The sequence below is a fragment of the Notamacropus eugenii genome, chromosome 5, assembly GCF_028372415.1.
Source record: "Notamacropus eugenii isolate mMacEug1 chromosome 5, mMacEug1.pri_v2, whole genome shotgun sequence".
NCBI lineage: Eukaryota > Metazoa > Chordata > Mammalia > Diprotodontia > Macropodidae > Notamacropus > Notamacropus eugenii.
The window spans coordinates 399,509,847-399,522,798 of record NC_092876.1 but is presented as its reverse complement, the minus strand read 5'-3'; the positions used below and the strand labels follow the sequence as shown (position 1 = coordinate 399,522,798).

At 41.5% G+C, this 12,952-nt stretch overlaps 3 protein-coding genes across 7 annotated transcripts in view; 2 read left to right on the top strand and 1 right to left on the bottom strand.

The window, feature by feature from the left end:
• Positions 1-7,408, top strand: part of RP2 (RP2 activator of ARL3 GTPase) — a 76,455-nt gene extending 69,047 nt beyond the window's left edge. Inside the window, exon 6 of the transcript XR_011968149.1 lies at positions 7,034-7,408. The gene's annotated coding sequence lies outside the window, so the exon portion shown is untranslated. The remainder of the gene's footprint in view (positions 1-7,033) is intronic.
• On the bottom strand, positions 6,948-12,157 carry LOC140506895 (uncharacterized). Its single transcript, XM_072614548.1, has 3 exons — positions 10,895-12,157; positions 9,902-9,984; positions 6,948-7,231 (listed from the first exon to the last, which is right to left on the bottom strand). The coding sequence occupies exon 1, from the start codon at positions 12,079-12,081 to the stop codon at positions 11,362-11,364; it is 720 nt and encodes a 239-aa protein (XP_072470649.1). The 5' UTR covers positions 12,082-12,157; the 3' UTR covers positions 6,948-7,231; positions 9,902-9,984; positions 10,895-11,361.
• Positions 10,977-12,952, top strand: part of JADE3 (jade family PHD finger 3) — a 189,133-nt gene continuing 187,157 nt past the window's right edge. For 2 of the 5 annotated variants that reach the window (XM_072614543.1, XM_072614539.1), the window contains exon 1: positions 10,977-11,095. The gene's annotated coding sequence lies outside the window, so the exon portion shown is untranslated. Of the gene's footprint in view, positions 11,096-11,694; positions 11,807-12,952 lie in introns of those variants that run through there. The other 3 variants (XM_072614541.1, XM_072614537.1, XM_072614538.1) reach the window with 2 other exon arrangements.

The window sequence follows — 12,952 nt, the reverse complement described above, 5'->3', positions numbered from 1 at the left end:
CTACCTCGATGTTATTACTAGTATCATATAGTCCTAGGCAGAATGGTGGTATAATAGATAAGAGTACTTGACTTGGAATCAGGAAGACTGGAGTTTAAACCCTGCCTTGAGGCATTGATTAGCTGTCTGACCCTAGGCAAGTTATTTAACTTCTGACTACTCAGCTTCTTCATCTGTAAAATGGGGATAATAAAAGCAACAATATCACAGGATTGTTGTAAGGATCAAATGAGATAGTATTTATAAAATGCTTTGCAAACTTTAAAGTGTTATGTAAATGCTAGCCATTTTTCTTTCTTAATCATTTAAATTGTGTTTTATTTGCCATAATGGATCTTAAACTCTTCTTCAATATATTTTTGATCAGGCATTCAACAAATACCTGTTGAATGAATGAATGAAGGCTGGTTAGCTGAGTTGGCTGGAGAGAACAAGATTATCCATGTTTGATCTGATGGGTCAAATGAGCTTTGCCTTGTTGAAAGGCATAATGTATGTCCCCAACTCTGGCCAATTTTCCTCACAAACTTGTATGATGTATGAAAACGTAGGGTGATTATAATGTAGCCCAAGATTACTGAAGAAAAATAAGTTATATATCACCAAAATGGATCTGTAGCATCATTTTCATGTAGGGGAATATTTTATGTACTTCATTCATTTTCAAATTTAAGTGTTCTAAGAAAGGTTGGATACCAGAGGGATTATGATAAGTGGATTCTACACACTTGAAAGACAAGCATATCAGCAATACTTATTGGCCACTTAGGCTAATTCTTACACATCCTAAGTATAAACAATTCTCATCTAACTAGTTATCAAAGGACAGATTTCTAGTACAATTGCTAGCCACCTTTTCAGACAGCTATTCTAAGTGGCTAGAGTGCTGAGTTTATAGTCAGGTAGTCCTGAGTTCAAATGTGACCTCAGACACTTGCTAGCTATGTGACCCTGGGCAAATCATTTAACCCCATTTTGCCTCAATCTCTTTATCTGTAAGATGAACTATAGAAGGAAATGCCAAACCAATCCAGTATCTTTAACAAGAAAACTCCAAAAGGGGTCAGGAGGAGTTGGACAAAACTGGCAATGTCTAAACAACAACAAAGTTTACTTCTAGTTTAGTATTTGAAAACTCAAAAATTCATGTCCATACAAATGACTGTGCCTATCATACTATACCTAGGCATTTTCAGTCTGTTTTGTTTTTGTAGATTTTTAGTTCTCTCTTCAAATTTGACATATCACATAACTAACATTTTTTATTAATTTTGACCTATCACAACTTTGTATTCTTCTTAATGTTACTGCCTTCCTTCTGAGATTATCTGCTATTTATCTTGTATATATACAAGAGAAATATTATATATCTTGTATATATGCCGTATCTTGTTTCTTCATAGTTGTTTGCATGTCACCTCCCCTCTGTGGGCTTCTTTTGGGTCTATTTTTGTGGGACTATTTTTGTGTCTATACACACAGTGCACACAGTAGGTACTTAATAAATGCTTGCTGACGATTGCTGAGTCATATTCTAGTTCATATCACTGTATTTGCATTCATATATTGCCTACTAGAATCTAACTTTTTCCAGTCTACTTCTTCATTTTTGTATATTCCCAGTGCTTTGTATCCCAAGTTGCTTATGTATGTTTTCTTTATAATAAGGTTTGTATGTGACTAATATGTTTTGCATGATTGCACATGTATATCCTATATAAGATTGCTTACCATCTGAGGCAGGGAGGTAGAGAATTTGGAGCTCAAAATTTTTAAAAATGAATGTTAAAAATTGTTTTTATCTGCAGCTGGAAAAAAATAAGATAGTATTTAGAAAAAATAAGGGTTGTAAAGATGTAGCCCATAATCTTCCTTTACTCTACAGAGATTGCCTTAATAATCAAATTTTGAATATCTATGTGACTAAGCTAAGTATAACTGAATTATGTCTTCCAAAGTAGACTGGGATCAAATTTACTTCTACCAATACTTATCCCTGGATCTTCAACTCTACTGAATGTGATTATCAGGGTAAAGTTAATTTTTCTGTGCATCTTTTTCAATACCTCTAGTATGGAAAAGAATTCTTCAAATAATGAAATTAACTAGATGACATATATATTCAATGTGTATTTAACAAAACTTTCTTGTAAGAAATTTTAAACACATTTCTATGCATTATTATATTGATGGTATTCTCTTTTCTTACCCTGTCTTTATACTGTGTTTTTAACTTTTACATAGATTATTTATCTTGACTCTCACAACAACCTTGTGAGGTAAGTCAAGTAGAAATTATTATCTTTGCTTCACAGATGAGAAAACTGTAAAACAGAGCTAAAGTGGTTTATCTAAAGTTACAGTCATGAAGTTCAGACTAGAATGCAATTTTCCTTATTCTTAACACCAATACTTTCCCTCTTACATCTCTTCTTTACAAACTGTGTTCTAGGGAAGAATCTGTAGTCTCCTGTAATATTGTTGATAGCATCACAGTATTTGCATTACATGAGCATTATAAGAGTACACACCCAGAAGGCCTCCTGTACCCTTATTTTATCCCTGAGGAAACCAGACCCCCTGGGGTTAAGTGACTTGCCCAGGGTCACATAATTAGCAAGTGACTAAGGTGGGATTAGAATCTGGGTCTTCCAGACTCTAAGACTACTGTTCTATTCTCTACATTATACTTCATCAACTTTTAGACAGTAGTATGCTAAATCATGTTCTAACCCCTTTGAGTGGGAGGCAAAAAAGTTCTAAAAATCAGAAATTATTAAATTGCTTCTATGTGCCAGGCAATGTATCAAATGCTGTAAGGGGATAAGGGGCTGACTGTAGGAGGGGATCTTTTTTTTGGGGGGGGAGAAGTGACCAAACTTTTAAAAGTATACAGAAAGGTTTGAAATGTGGTACTAAATCTTTGTGGGGCTTGGAGAAGGTGGAGAAAGTTGCAAGAGTGTTATGGTTGTGGTTCCCAACAACAGGAGAGAAGTAATGAGTACAGCAGCAATAACCAGCTTCCTAACACCACTGGTCTATATTTTATTGCTTCCTTGAATACTGAACTCATGTTTTATTTAAAAAAACACATATAAGCACATCTAACTGGTAGCTAGCTGAAAGTGGTACCACTGTATTTTCCATGAACTGTGGTAAAGTGGTTGTTGCTTTTTGCAATGAAAATTCTGTCTGGTTGGTATAGGTGGACTAGAGTAGGGTGAATGGGAGCTCCTTTGCCCTATTGTGGCCCATAAACTGACAGAGCTCAAGAATGATGGTACTAGAACATACTGCTCTGGAATCTGTATGTTTGGTTAGAATGGCTGATTTATAGCATGTGGTCTAAAAGACCAAAATAACATGACTTTTCTTTGCTAACATTGAGTTAATGATGTTCTAAGATCCTGTCACAGTGCCTTACATATAGTAGACACTTGCTAGTTAAAAAAAAAAATTAAAGACCCTAAGAGTAAGAGCCATTAAAATATAATGAACCAGGAGTGATGGCACATACCAGAAATCCCAACTACCAGGAAGGCTGATGTTAGCAAATCTAACATTCAGGAGTTTTGAGATGCTGTGGATTTAAGTGACTGGGTAGCCAAACTTAAGTTCATCATTACTATGGTGAGCCCTTGGGATCAGTGTGCAGCCCCTGTAGTTCCAGCCTAGGAGAAATAGAAATCCAGTCTTCAAAAAAAAGACACTGAGAATCCATTGCGTATTGTGTTCGTCCTTCATTTTCAAAGAGGATCATGACATCCAAGAAATGATGACATGACAGGCACTTGATTTTGTTTTGAGTGAGGGAGGGCTGTGCAGGTCACCAGCCTCACTTCTCCTCCAGGATGACTGGAGATGGCCCCACTATGGGAAAGGAGGAGAATAAGTATTTCTGTACGTGCTAAACACTTGTAACAAATATAATCCCATTTATGGTAGATGCTGGGGACAGGACAATATGTATACGTATGTATATTGGGAATATCATAGCTATTACTATAGCTTTAGAACTGGAAGGAAACTCAGAGGCCTACGAATGCAAACATTTCATTTTACGGATGAAGAATCTGTGGCCCAGAGAACTTAAATGTCTTGGCCAAGATCACACTGCCAGCAAGTATCTGAAATGGAATGTAAACCTAAGTCTTCCTGAAAAGCGTAGAACACATAGTCCTTGCCTTCAAGTATACTATAGGAGAGTTAGTAGGGGCAGCTGTGTGGTGCAGTGGATAGAGCACCAGTGCAGGAGTCAGGAGGATCTGAGTTCAAATCTCACCTCAGACACTTGACACTCACTAGCTGTGTGACCTTGGGCAAGTCACTTAACCCCAATTGCCTTATTCTGGGTCATCTCCAGTCATCCTGATGAATATCTGGTCATTGGATTCAGATGACTCTGGAGGAGAAGTGAGGCTGGTGACCTGCACAGCCCTCCTTCACTCAAAACAAAGTCAAGTGCAAGTCATGTCATCATTTCACTGATGGCATGGTCTTCTTCGGCAACAAAGGATGAACACACACACACATAGGAGAGTTAGGGGGTGGGGGTGGCAGGTGAGGCAATTGGGGTTAAGTGACTTGCCCAGAGTCAAACAACTAGTAAATGTCAGAGGCCAGATTTGAACTCAGGGTCCTGCTGACACCAGGGCCAATGTTTTATCCACTGCATCACATAGCTGCCACAACATGACATCTTCTTCTAAAGTAGCTCTCTAGTGTCTCATCATGGCACTGAGCTGAATGCTAGAAGGAATTCTGGTGGGTCCTACCAAGCTAGAAAGGCTTTTTTAAGAGGTTTGGTCAAGTATATCTATTGTCTGAGGAGCACCCTCGCTAAGTTCAAAGAGGCTCTTTATGACATGATTGGTCACCAAATGATAAATTTTTTGGCTGCAGCTGCTCATAAAACAGATTAGTAAGGTGTGGGGAAAAGGTGCAGCAGAAGAAGCATTGCTCTTTGAAGTATTAAAGAATACAGGGGGGATATAGACTAGATGTGTGATTTCACTGGTAGAGTAAATTTCCATCTACCAATGCAGATTAGCACCTTCTCTGTTACTTTCAGTCTTAAGAGAGAAGCCTAGAGCTGTGTCAGCAGAGTGTTAGTAACCAAGTGTCAGAGCAGAAACTTAAACTGGGGTCTTTCCTGGTTCTAAGACTAGCCCTGTCTAATAGGACACACTGCCTCTCAATGATGGGTACAATAATAACTGACATTTCTATAGCTCTTTAAAGTTTACAAAACAATTTGCATACAGTTTCATTTGAGCCTCAGGACACACCTGTAAGGCAAGAACTACAGATATTATTTTCTCCATTTTAAAGATCATGAAACTGATGACCAGAGAAATTTTTAATGACTCACTCATGGTCACACATCTAATAAGTGTCAGACACGCAATCTGAACCCACATCTTCCAGAATCCAAATCAAGCATTTTATCTATTCTGTTAAAAAAAAATCCATTTATAAAGTAGCATATAAACTGACTTAGACACTAGGTGGCATAGTGGATAGAGAGCAGGCTATGACAGGAAGACTTCCTAAGTTCAAATATGACCCCAGACATTTACTAGTTGTGTGACCCTAGGCAAGTCACTTAATGCTGTTTGCCTCAGTTTCTCATCTGTAAAGTAAACTGGAGGAAGAAATGGCAAACCACTCCAGTATCTTTGTCAAGAAAATCCCTGATGGGATCACAAAGAGTTGGATGTGACTGAAAAATGATTGCAATGGAAAAATGAACAGAGGCAAACTCACAACCTATATGACCTTGAGTGTACAAACTTGCAACAACATGACTACTGAACATACTTATTTCATAAGAACTCTAAATGTTGCCTTCAATCCACCAGCTGCTAGAAGCAAGAATCAATTGAGGAGTGCTTCCTAGAAAAGTTCATTCCTGAGCTGTTTTGAAAGTAGGTGGGCAGGACCAAATTCCTTCCATTATAACTAAAGGGATATGTATTACTCTGTCCTGGCAAATATTTTCTAAGATGCAGGACTGAGGTATAGAGTTTATTAGAGCAATAGAGAAGAGTTAGATTCTCCCTCTTTCCCCAGTGGGTTCAGTTTTCATAGTCCACTGTTTTAGAGAATTCTATGCCCCATTTCTTACAGTTAGAGTAGTGTAATTGATACAATGATGGATGTGGAGTCTAGAAGACCCAAATTCAGATTTTGCCTTGGATACTTACTATCTGTGGAAATCTGGATACTTACTATCTGCTTAGTCACTTAACCTCTTAAAGATTAAGTTTCCTCATCTATAAAATAAGGATATCAGTTCCTCACTGGGTGTGTTGTTCAGTCACTTTTTCAGTCATGTCCAACTTTTAGTGACCCTATTTTGGGGTTTTCTTGGTAAAGATACTGAAGTGGTTTGCCATTTCCATCTCAAATTCATTTTATAGATAAGGAAATTGAGGTAAACAGGGTTAAGTGACTTGACCAGGGTCATGTAGCTAGTAAGTGTCAGAGGCCAAATTTGAAATCAGGTCTTCCTGATTCCAGGTCTGGTTCTCTATCCACAGCAGCACCTAGCTGCCACTGTCACTAAGTGTAATGAGGAACAAATAAGATTAATATCTACATGAAAATATATTATTTTATATAATAATAAACATAGGGCCCTTTAAGGTTTATAAAGCTATATACATATATGTATATATATATACCAATACACGTAACACATATACACATATATAAATGGTTGTAAAGCTATATATATATATGTAAATATATCTTTACATATCTATTTATCTATACAAACCTTAGAGATTTATAAATGTTAGCTACTACTACTACTATTGTATAAATGAAGAGAAATATGAGCTAACATAAAAAAAATTTGGTAATAAGTAACTCATTGCTAGGGTCAGCAAATCTCTCTTAAAATTGACACAGTATTTATGAATCCAATGCCACACAGTCTATGGTAAATTTCTGGAATAAGACATTTCTTAACTTCTCCTAAATTCTCCAATTTGATATCTGGTATTTCTTTTCTTTCCACTACTAACAGTGAAAACAACTCTGCAAGGAAAATAAACCACACAAAAGATTCCAACAAGAGTTAGATGATCACTATTACTCATCCATGGCATCAACATCTGGCACAGGACTGGTCTAGGGATGTTATCAGCCTTCTGTCAGCAATGCTTTGTTCTTCATGTGATTGAGTAACACAGGTAAAATGAAGCCTCTTCCAGCCCTGGTGACTCTAGAATGGACAATGAGTCTAATTACATGTACAGGTTGATGCATAATTGTTTGCATTTTGTGTCCCTCGTTAGACTGGGAGCTCTTTGATTATCTTTTACCTTTCTTTGTATCCCCAGAACTTAGCACGGTACCTGGTGAATTGTAGGTGCTTAATAAATGTTTACGGATTGATTGATAACAACTACAGTATGTTCATTTCACTTGTATTCCAACTGCAAGAGTCTTTAGTTTGTTTGGGTATGAACACTCATGTAGCATAAGAAAAGAACTTTTACATGTACATAACCATGCCTGAACATACATTGTAGAAGAGGAGACCTTGGAAAAGGAAACGGATGAGCAGCTTTTTATGGGAAGTAAACACTTTAACAATGTGGCTTAGAGGAAAAAGTAGCTGGACTCACAAGAGTCCATGAATCCAATTCTGCCTCTGACACTTAGGAGTTGTGTAGCAGAGGGAAAGTTATCTATCTTTTCTGTCACTCAGTTTTCTTATCTGTAAAATAGGAATAATAATACTGCTTATACTGAAGGACTGTTGTAAAGATTAAATGAGATGATATATATATATATAAAATATTTTGCAATCCTTATGTAAGCTACTAATTCTTATTTTCTTGTTATCAAGTATAACAGAAATATCCGTGGATATCCACTAGTAGTTATTTTTTACCTTCAACCCTCCCAGTCAGGAATTTCTTTTTGAAAAGCCTCAAAGCCAATTAAATGAGCTATTTTGATTTCTACTCTTTAGATGGAGGCAGCGGGACCCTCCAAACCATTGAAATCCCTAAAATAAATATAGACTACAAACATATTGCCAAATCAAATCCTAAAATTAAGCATGCTGATTAAGCTATCTCCAGAACTCATGTGGATTTTATAACTGGTATTTTAAAGCAACACACCAGGCAAGTGATAAAAAAAGAATGACCACAAGTATATTTATTCAACAAACATTGCCTACATTGTACAAAATATCATGTGTGTGTATGCATATATATATGTCTAAAACTTTTTATGTTTAAAACTAACACCAAAAACTATTTCAATGTTATTTTTAATTCACCTTATGTCTTATTAAGAATGAGACTTTCTTATATGTGTGATCATTTCCACCATTATCTCAATCATGTAATATTGATAAATACATATGCAAGCTTTTTTAAATTTAAAAAACAAAGTTGATTTAAGAGTTCTTTTTGAGAATATTATTGTGGATCTTATTAGAATATTGAATAATACAATTATGGTGGTGAAATTCTGGTCATATGTTTGTCTTAGTGTAACTTGAGACCCGAACATCACCTTCTGATGCAAGGAAAATGCAAAATACCAATAACATCTACTTGCTGAACTAGTTTCTAATACAGGTGTCCAGGTTGTTATCACTTATATGTGTGTGTGTGGGTATGTGTGTATGTATGTATATACAGATATATTCAGATGGCAGACAAGAAAAGATAATTATGTCAGTTATGTCTGACTCTTCCTGACCCCATTTGGAGTTTTCTTGGCAAAGATACTGAAGGGATTTGCCATTTCCTTCTCGTGCTCATTTTACAGATGAGGAAACTGAGGCAAACAGGGTTAAATGACTTGTCCAAGGTTACATAGTTAGTAAGTGTCTGAGGTCAGATTTGAATTCAAATTTTCCTGATTCCAGGCTCGTCACTCTATCCACTGGACCACAAAACTGCCCAGATCAGCTGCTATTTTACCAAATATGTAAACTAAGCAAAGTCACTTAACTCCACTTAAAGCCTCAGTTTCCTTCATCTTCTCAACAATGAAGGCTTTAGCAGATAATCTTTAAGGTCTCTTCCAGCTCTAATTACTATATTGTGAAAACACAGGAAATGACATTTAAAAACCTTGGATTTTTTACTTCCATTGATCTGTAATCCACCCTGGGGTTCACACTGTTACCTACATCTAGGCAAATTTAAGAGAATGATAGGCTCTCTGAATTGGAAGGGACCACAGAGATCATCCAGGACAACAGATACTTAAACAAGAATTTCCTTTGCAAAATCCCAGCCATGTGGCCATGCACTCTTTGCTTGAAGACCTCTAGTGAGGTGAACTGAGGCAGCACATTCCATTTTTGGATAGCTCTAATTGCCAGGAAGTTTTTCCTTATATCATGCCTAAATTCACCTCTGTAACTTCCATACATGGTATTCCTAGCTTTGCTTGCAGGTATTTCTCTTCATGTAACCAGAGATTGCATTAGCTTTTGGCTGATATCGTAATACTTCTACAAGTATGAAAATGATGCACAGTGAAGAAAACAAAACCAACACAATATATTGACCACAGCTATTTAAATTTAAAAGCATCTGGTCAAATACAGTAGGTGATATTGCTTTATGTATCAGTCACTATTCTTCTTTCATATTTTGCTATGTAATTTTTTTGGGGGGGGGGAAATGTGTGTAGTCGATGGTTTGCTGATGTGTCATACATCAAAGATAGTCAGTTAAAAAGACGTTTGTTCAAATCAAGGGCCATGCTGGGTTATTTACTGATAGTACGTATTAATTGCTAAAGGAGCTTAGGCAGAGGTTTACTAGTCCCTCTCATAGACTGTTTTAGCCATTCCCTGATTTTTTTCCCACCACTTTGCTTTTGTAGCAGTTGTATGCCATGCCTGGAATCCTCTCACCTCAATGACTCTGCCTGCTGAAATTTTTTCCCGCCTGAAAGGCCTGCCTCGGGTGCCATTGCCATCGTGAAGTCTTCCTTGATCTTGCCAGATCATACACATGATGTTTCAGAAAGCATGAGAAAATCAATTTAGAGTTAGTTAGAAACTTAGGCAAACTCCATCATTTTACAGGTGAGAAAGGCTAAGTGACTTCTCAAACAGTCACCCAGGTGACAGGTAAGTGAAGAGCTGAGATTTTAATCCAATTACTCTGCCTCCATATCCTGTGCTCTTTCCATCATGTCAGGCTGAGTTGACAAAAAAAGTAAAGAGAAGTTAGATTTTTCAGTTCCCTATTACAACTTCTTGATTTTCAAATGAAACAAAATGTTGTGCACTGCCTTTCTTCTCTTCTTGTACCATATTTATGCCTTCTATTTCATGAATGCACCTTTTTCTTAAGAAAGTTAAAAAAAAATCTTGACTTGAATACTTCAGGTTAACACTTTCCCATTTGTAGGTAATATGCTTCTAACCATTTAATATAGAGAATTTACATTTTGCTTTCTAATCGACCAAGAGGGTCTATTATATTTAATACTACGAGTGAAAAGTACTCCACGAGTTAATTATGATCTTAAAGGACTTATTTCTAAGAAGATAGATCTGGCGTTCCATCACTTAAACGCTGTTATCTGTCACTGGTACCCTGGTTTTAATAAATGTATTCCGTTAAGAGCCACTTTGGCTCTATTTATTATTACATCCAATTAAAGCAGTGACCACCTAGCTCATCAGTGATTGAAAGGGATGGTGTGTCTGAGACAGAAGCCTCATTAACGAAAACCCTGCTTTCCGGATTAGGTAACAAAACAGGTGGTTCCCCCTCCCCCTTCTTCCTACTCCATCTGTTGTCCCGTGCTGGCCCTCCCCTCCTTAACCCGTCCGCGTTTCAAACAAAGGAGATATCTCCTGAGCCTAGGAGGGGGCAGGACCCGAGAAATGACCCACCTGGTAGGGGACAGAGCAGGGCATCTGCAAGAGTAGAGCCCTCCTCAGGAGGGTGAGGGAGAGAGGCGGAGGCAGAGAGGTGCCAGTGTCAAAACTAGGAGGTGGTGGAGGCGGCGGCTGTGGCACGGTCTGGTACCGCCGAGTGGGTGCGCGGAAAAGTTCAGGATGCCTGGCGTGTGAGCGGCGGCGCCTGAGGAGGAGGTACTTACTTGGCCGCTTGGCACGGCTGTCTGTGGGAAGGGGAGAAGCGGCCGGGAGGCAGGGGAGATCGGGGGGTGGCAGGGGGCGGTGACTCCGGGGCAGCCGCCTCGGCAGGTATAGGGCGAAGTCGGGGGGAGGCCCCCCTCAGCTTCCTTCGGAGCCTCCGGCAGGAAGAGAGGGGAGCTCCGCGGCCGAAGCCAGTCTGCGAGGGAGAGGGCTCTGGCAGGGAGGGAAAGGGAAGAGGCGGAGCGTGGGAGCCAGCGGTGTCAGTAATACAATAGGGCTCTTGTGTGTCTGCCGCCGCCGCCGCCGCCTCCTGCTAACCCGGGAGAGGAGGAGAGGGAGCCAGAGCCCACGGGCCGCGGGCAGGAGGACCGAGGGAGAGGCGAGAGGAGAGGGGCGGGGGGCGCCCGGGGAGCAGACTCCGCTGCCCGCCGCTGGCAGGAGGAGCGGAGCGGCACCCGCCGAATAGGCAGGCGGACGCGGGCGGTCGGGAGAGAAGGAAGGAGGTGGAGGAAAAGGGGAGGGGTGGCGGGAAGGGAGGAGGGGAGGGGGGGTAGAGAAGAAAGCCAGCAAGCCCGGGCAGGCGGGGAGCGAAGGAGGGAAGGAAGCGAGCGCTGGGGCAGGAATGAGAGCGGGGAGAAAGCCCTGATTCTCGCCGGACTTCCAGCGCAGCCCGCGGTCAGAAGAGAGCCCAGATAAAGCCAGAAGGTGAGACGCCGCGGGGGCTGCGGACGGGGGACGGGGGAAGACCCGGGAGGGGTTGCGAACCGGCCTCCTCCTTGGCTGGGGCCTGGCGGGTGGGGAGCTCTGGGAACGGGAAGGAAGGAGTGGGTGGGGGTGCTGGTGGAGACGGGGCCCGTGCCGCGCCGGGAGCGGCTCCGGCCTCGCGGCCGCCCGGCACGTTTGGGGCTCCCGTGGCGGCTCTCGGCCCTGACCCCGCTGCCCGGCCGGGCTCCGGACAAGCCTCCCTTCCCCGCCTGCATCGCCCCAGTTCTGGAGGGTGCACGAGATGGAGACCCGGTGTGTGTGTGTGTGTGTGTGTGTGTGTGTGTGTGTGTGTGTGTGTGTGTGTGTGTGTGTGTGTGTGTGTGTGTGTGTGTGTGTGTGTGTGTGTGTGTGTGTGTGTGTGTGTGTGTGTGTGTGTGTGTCTGTGTGTGTGTGTCTGTGTCTGTGTCTGTGTGTGTGTCTGTGTGTGTGTCTGTGTGTGTGTGTGTGTCCGCCCGTGTGCGTGCTCTCTTGTGGGTCTCAGTCCTTGCACCAGGCTGGAATTTAGCGCCGGAGCCACTGCGGCTGCTTGGCTTGTGCAGGGGGAGGCGGGGGAAGAGGAAGGACGGGGCTAGCCGCCCCCCCACCCCCTTCTCTCCTGTGTCATCTTAAGTATCAGGGCCCTCACTCACCTCCTCCTCCTCCTCCTCTTCCCGGTTCGCCGCCGTCCTGCAGCTCTGCACTCTCCTCTTTCTCTACTTCCACCCCCATCCCCTCAGCCACTCACCCTGCTGGCTTGGGGCAGGCGGGCGGGTTCGAACCGGGAGGGCGGCGGCCCAAACCGCAGCAGCACCAGCAGGAGCAAGCGCTCCGGGCCACCGGACAGAGGGATGCTCTGGACTTTGGGAGACTGTTAGAAATGCCAAAGGGAGAAGAAAAGGGGAGGAGCGGGAAGGAAGAGAAAGGGATTTCGAAGGGGCACAGTAGGGGATTCTAAGGTTAGAGGGGGACGGCTGGGGGAGAAAAGCTCATACTTTTGAGCCACTTGCACTGTTAGCTCTCCCGGTGGGAGAGTGTTAATTTGTGCCCTTGAGTGCGCCAGCTGTGAGGTCTCCTAGTGCCAACAAAGAAGTAGCTGGAGGCAGCTCA

Coding starts and splice junctions, on each gene's coding strand:
- LOC140506895 (XM_072614548.1), bottom strand. CDS start 12,081: ATGCAGGCGGGGAAGGGAGGCTTGTCCGGAGCCCGGCCGGGCAGCGGG.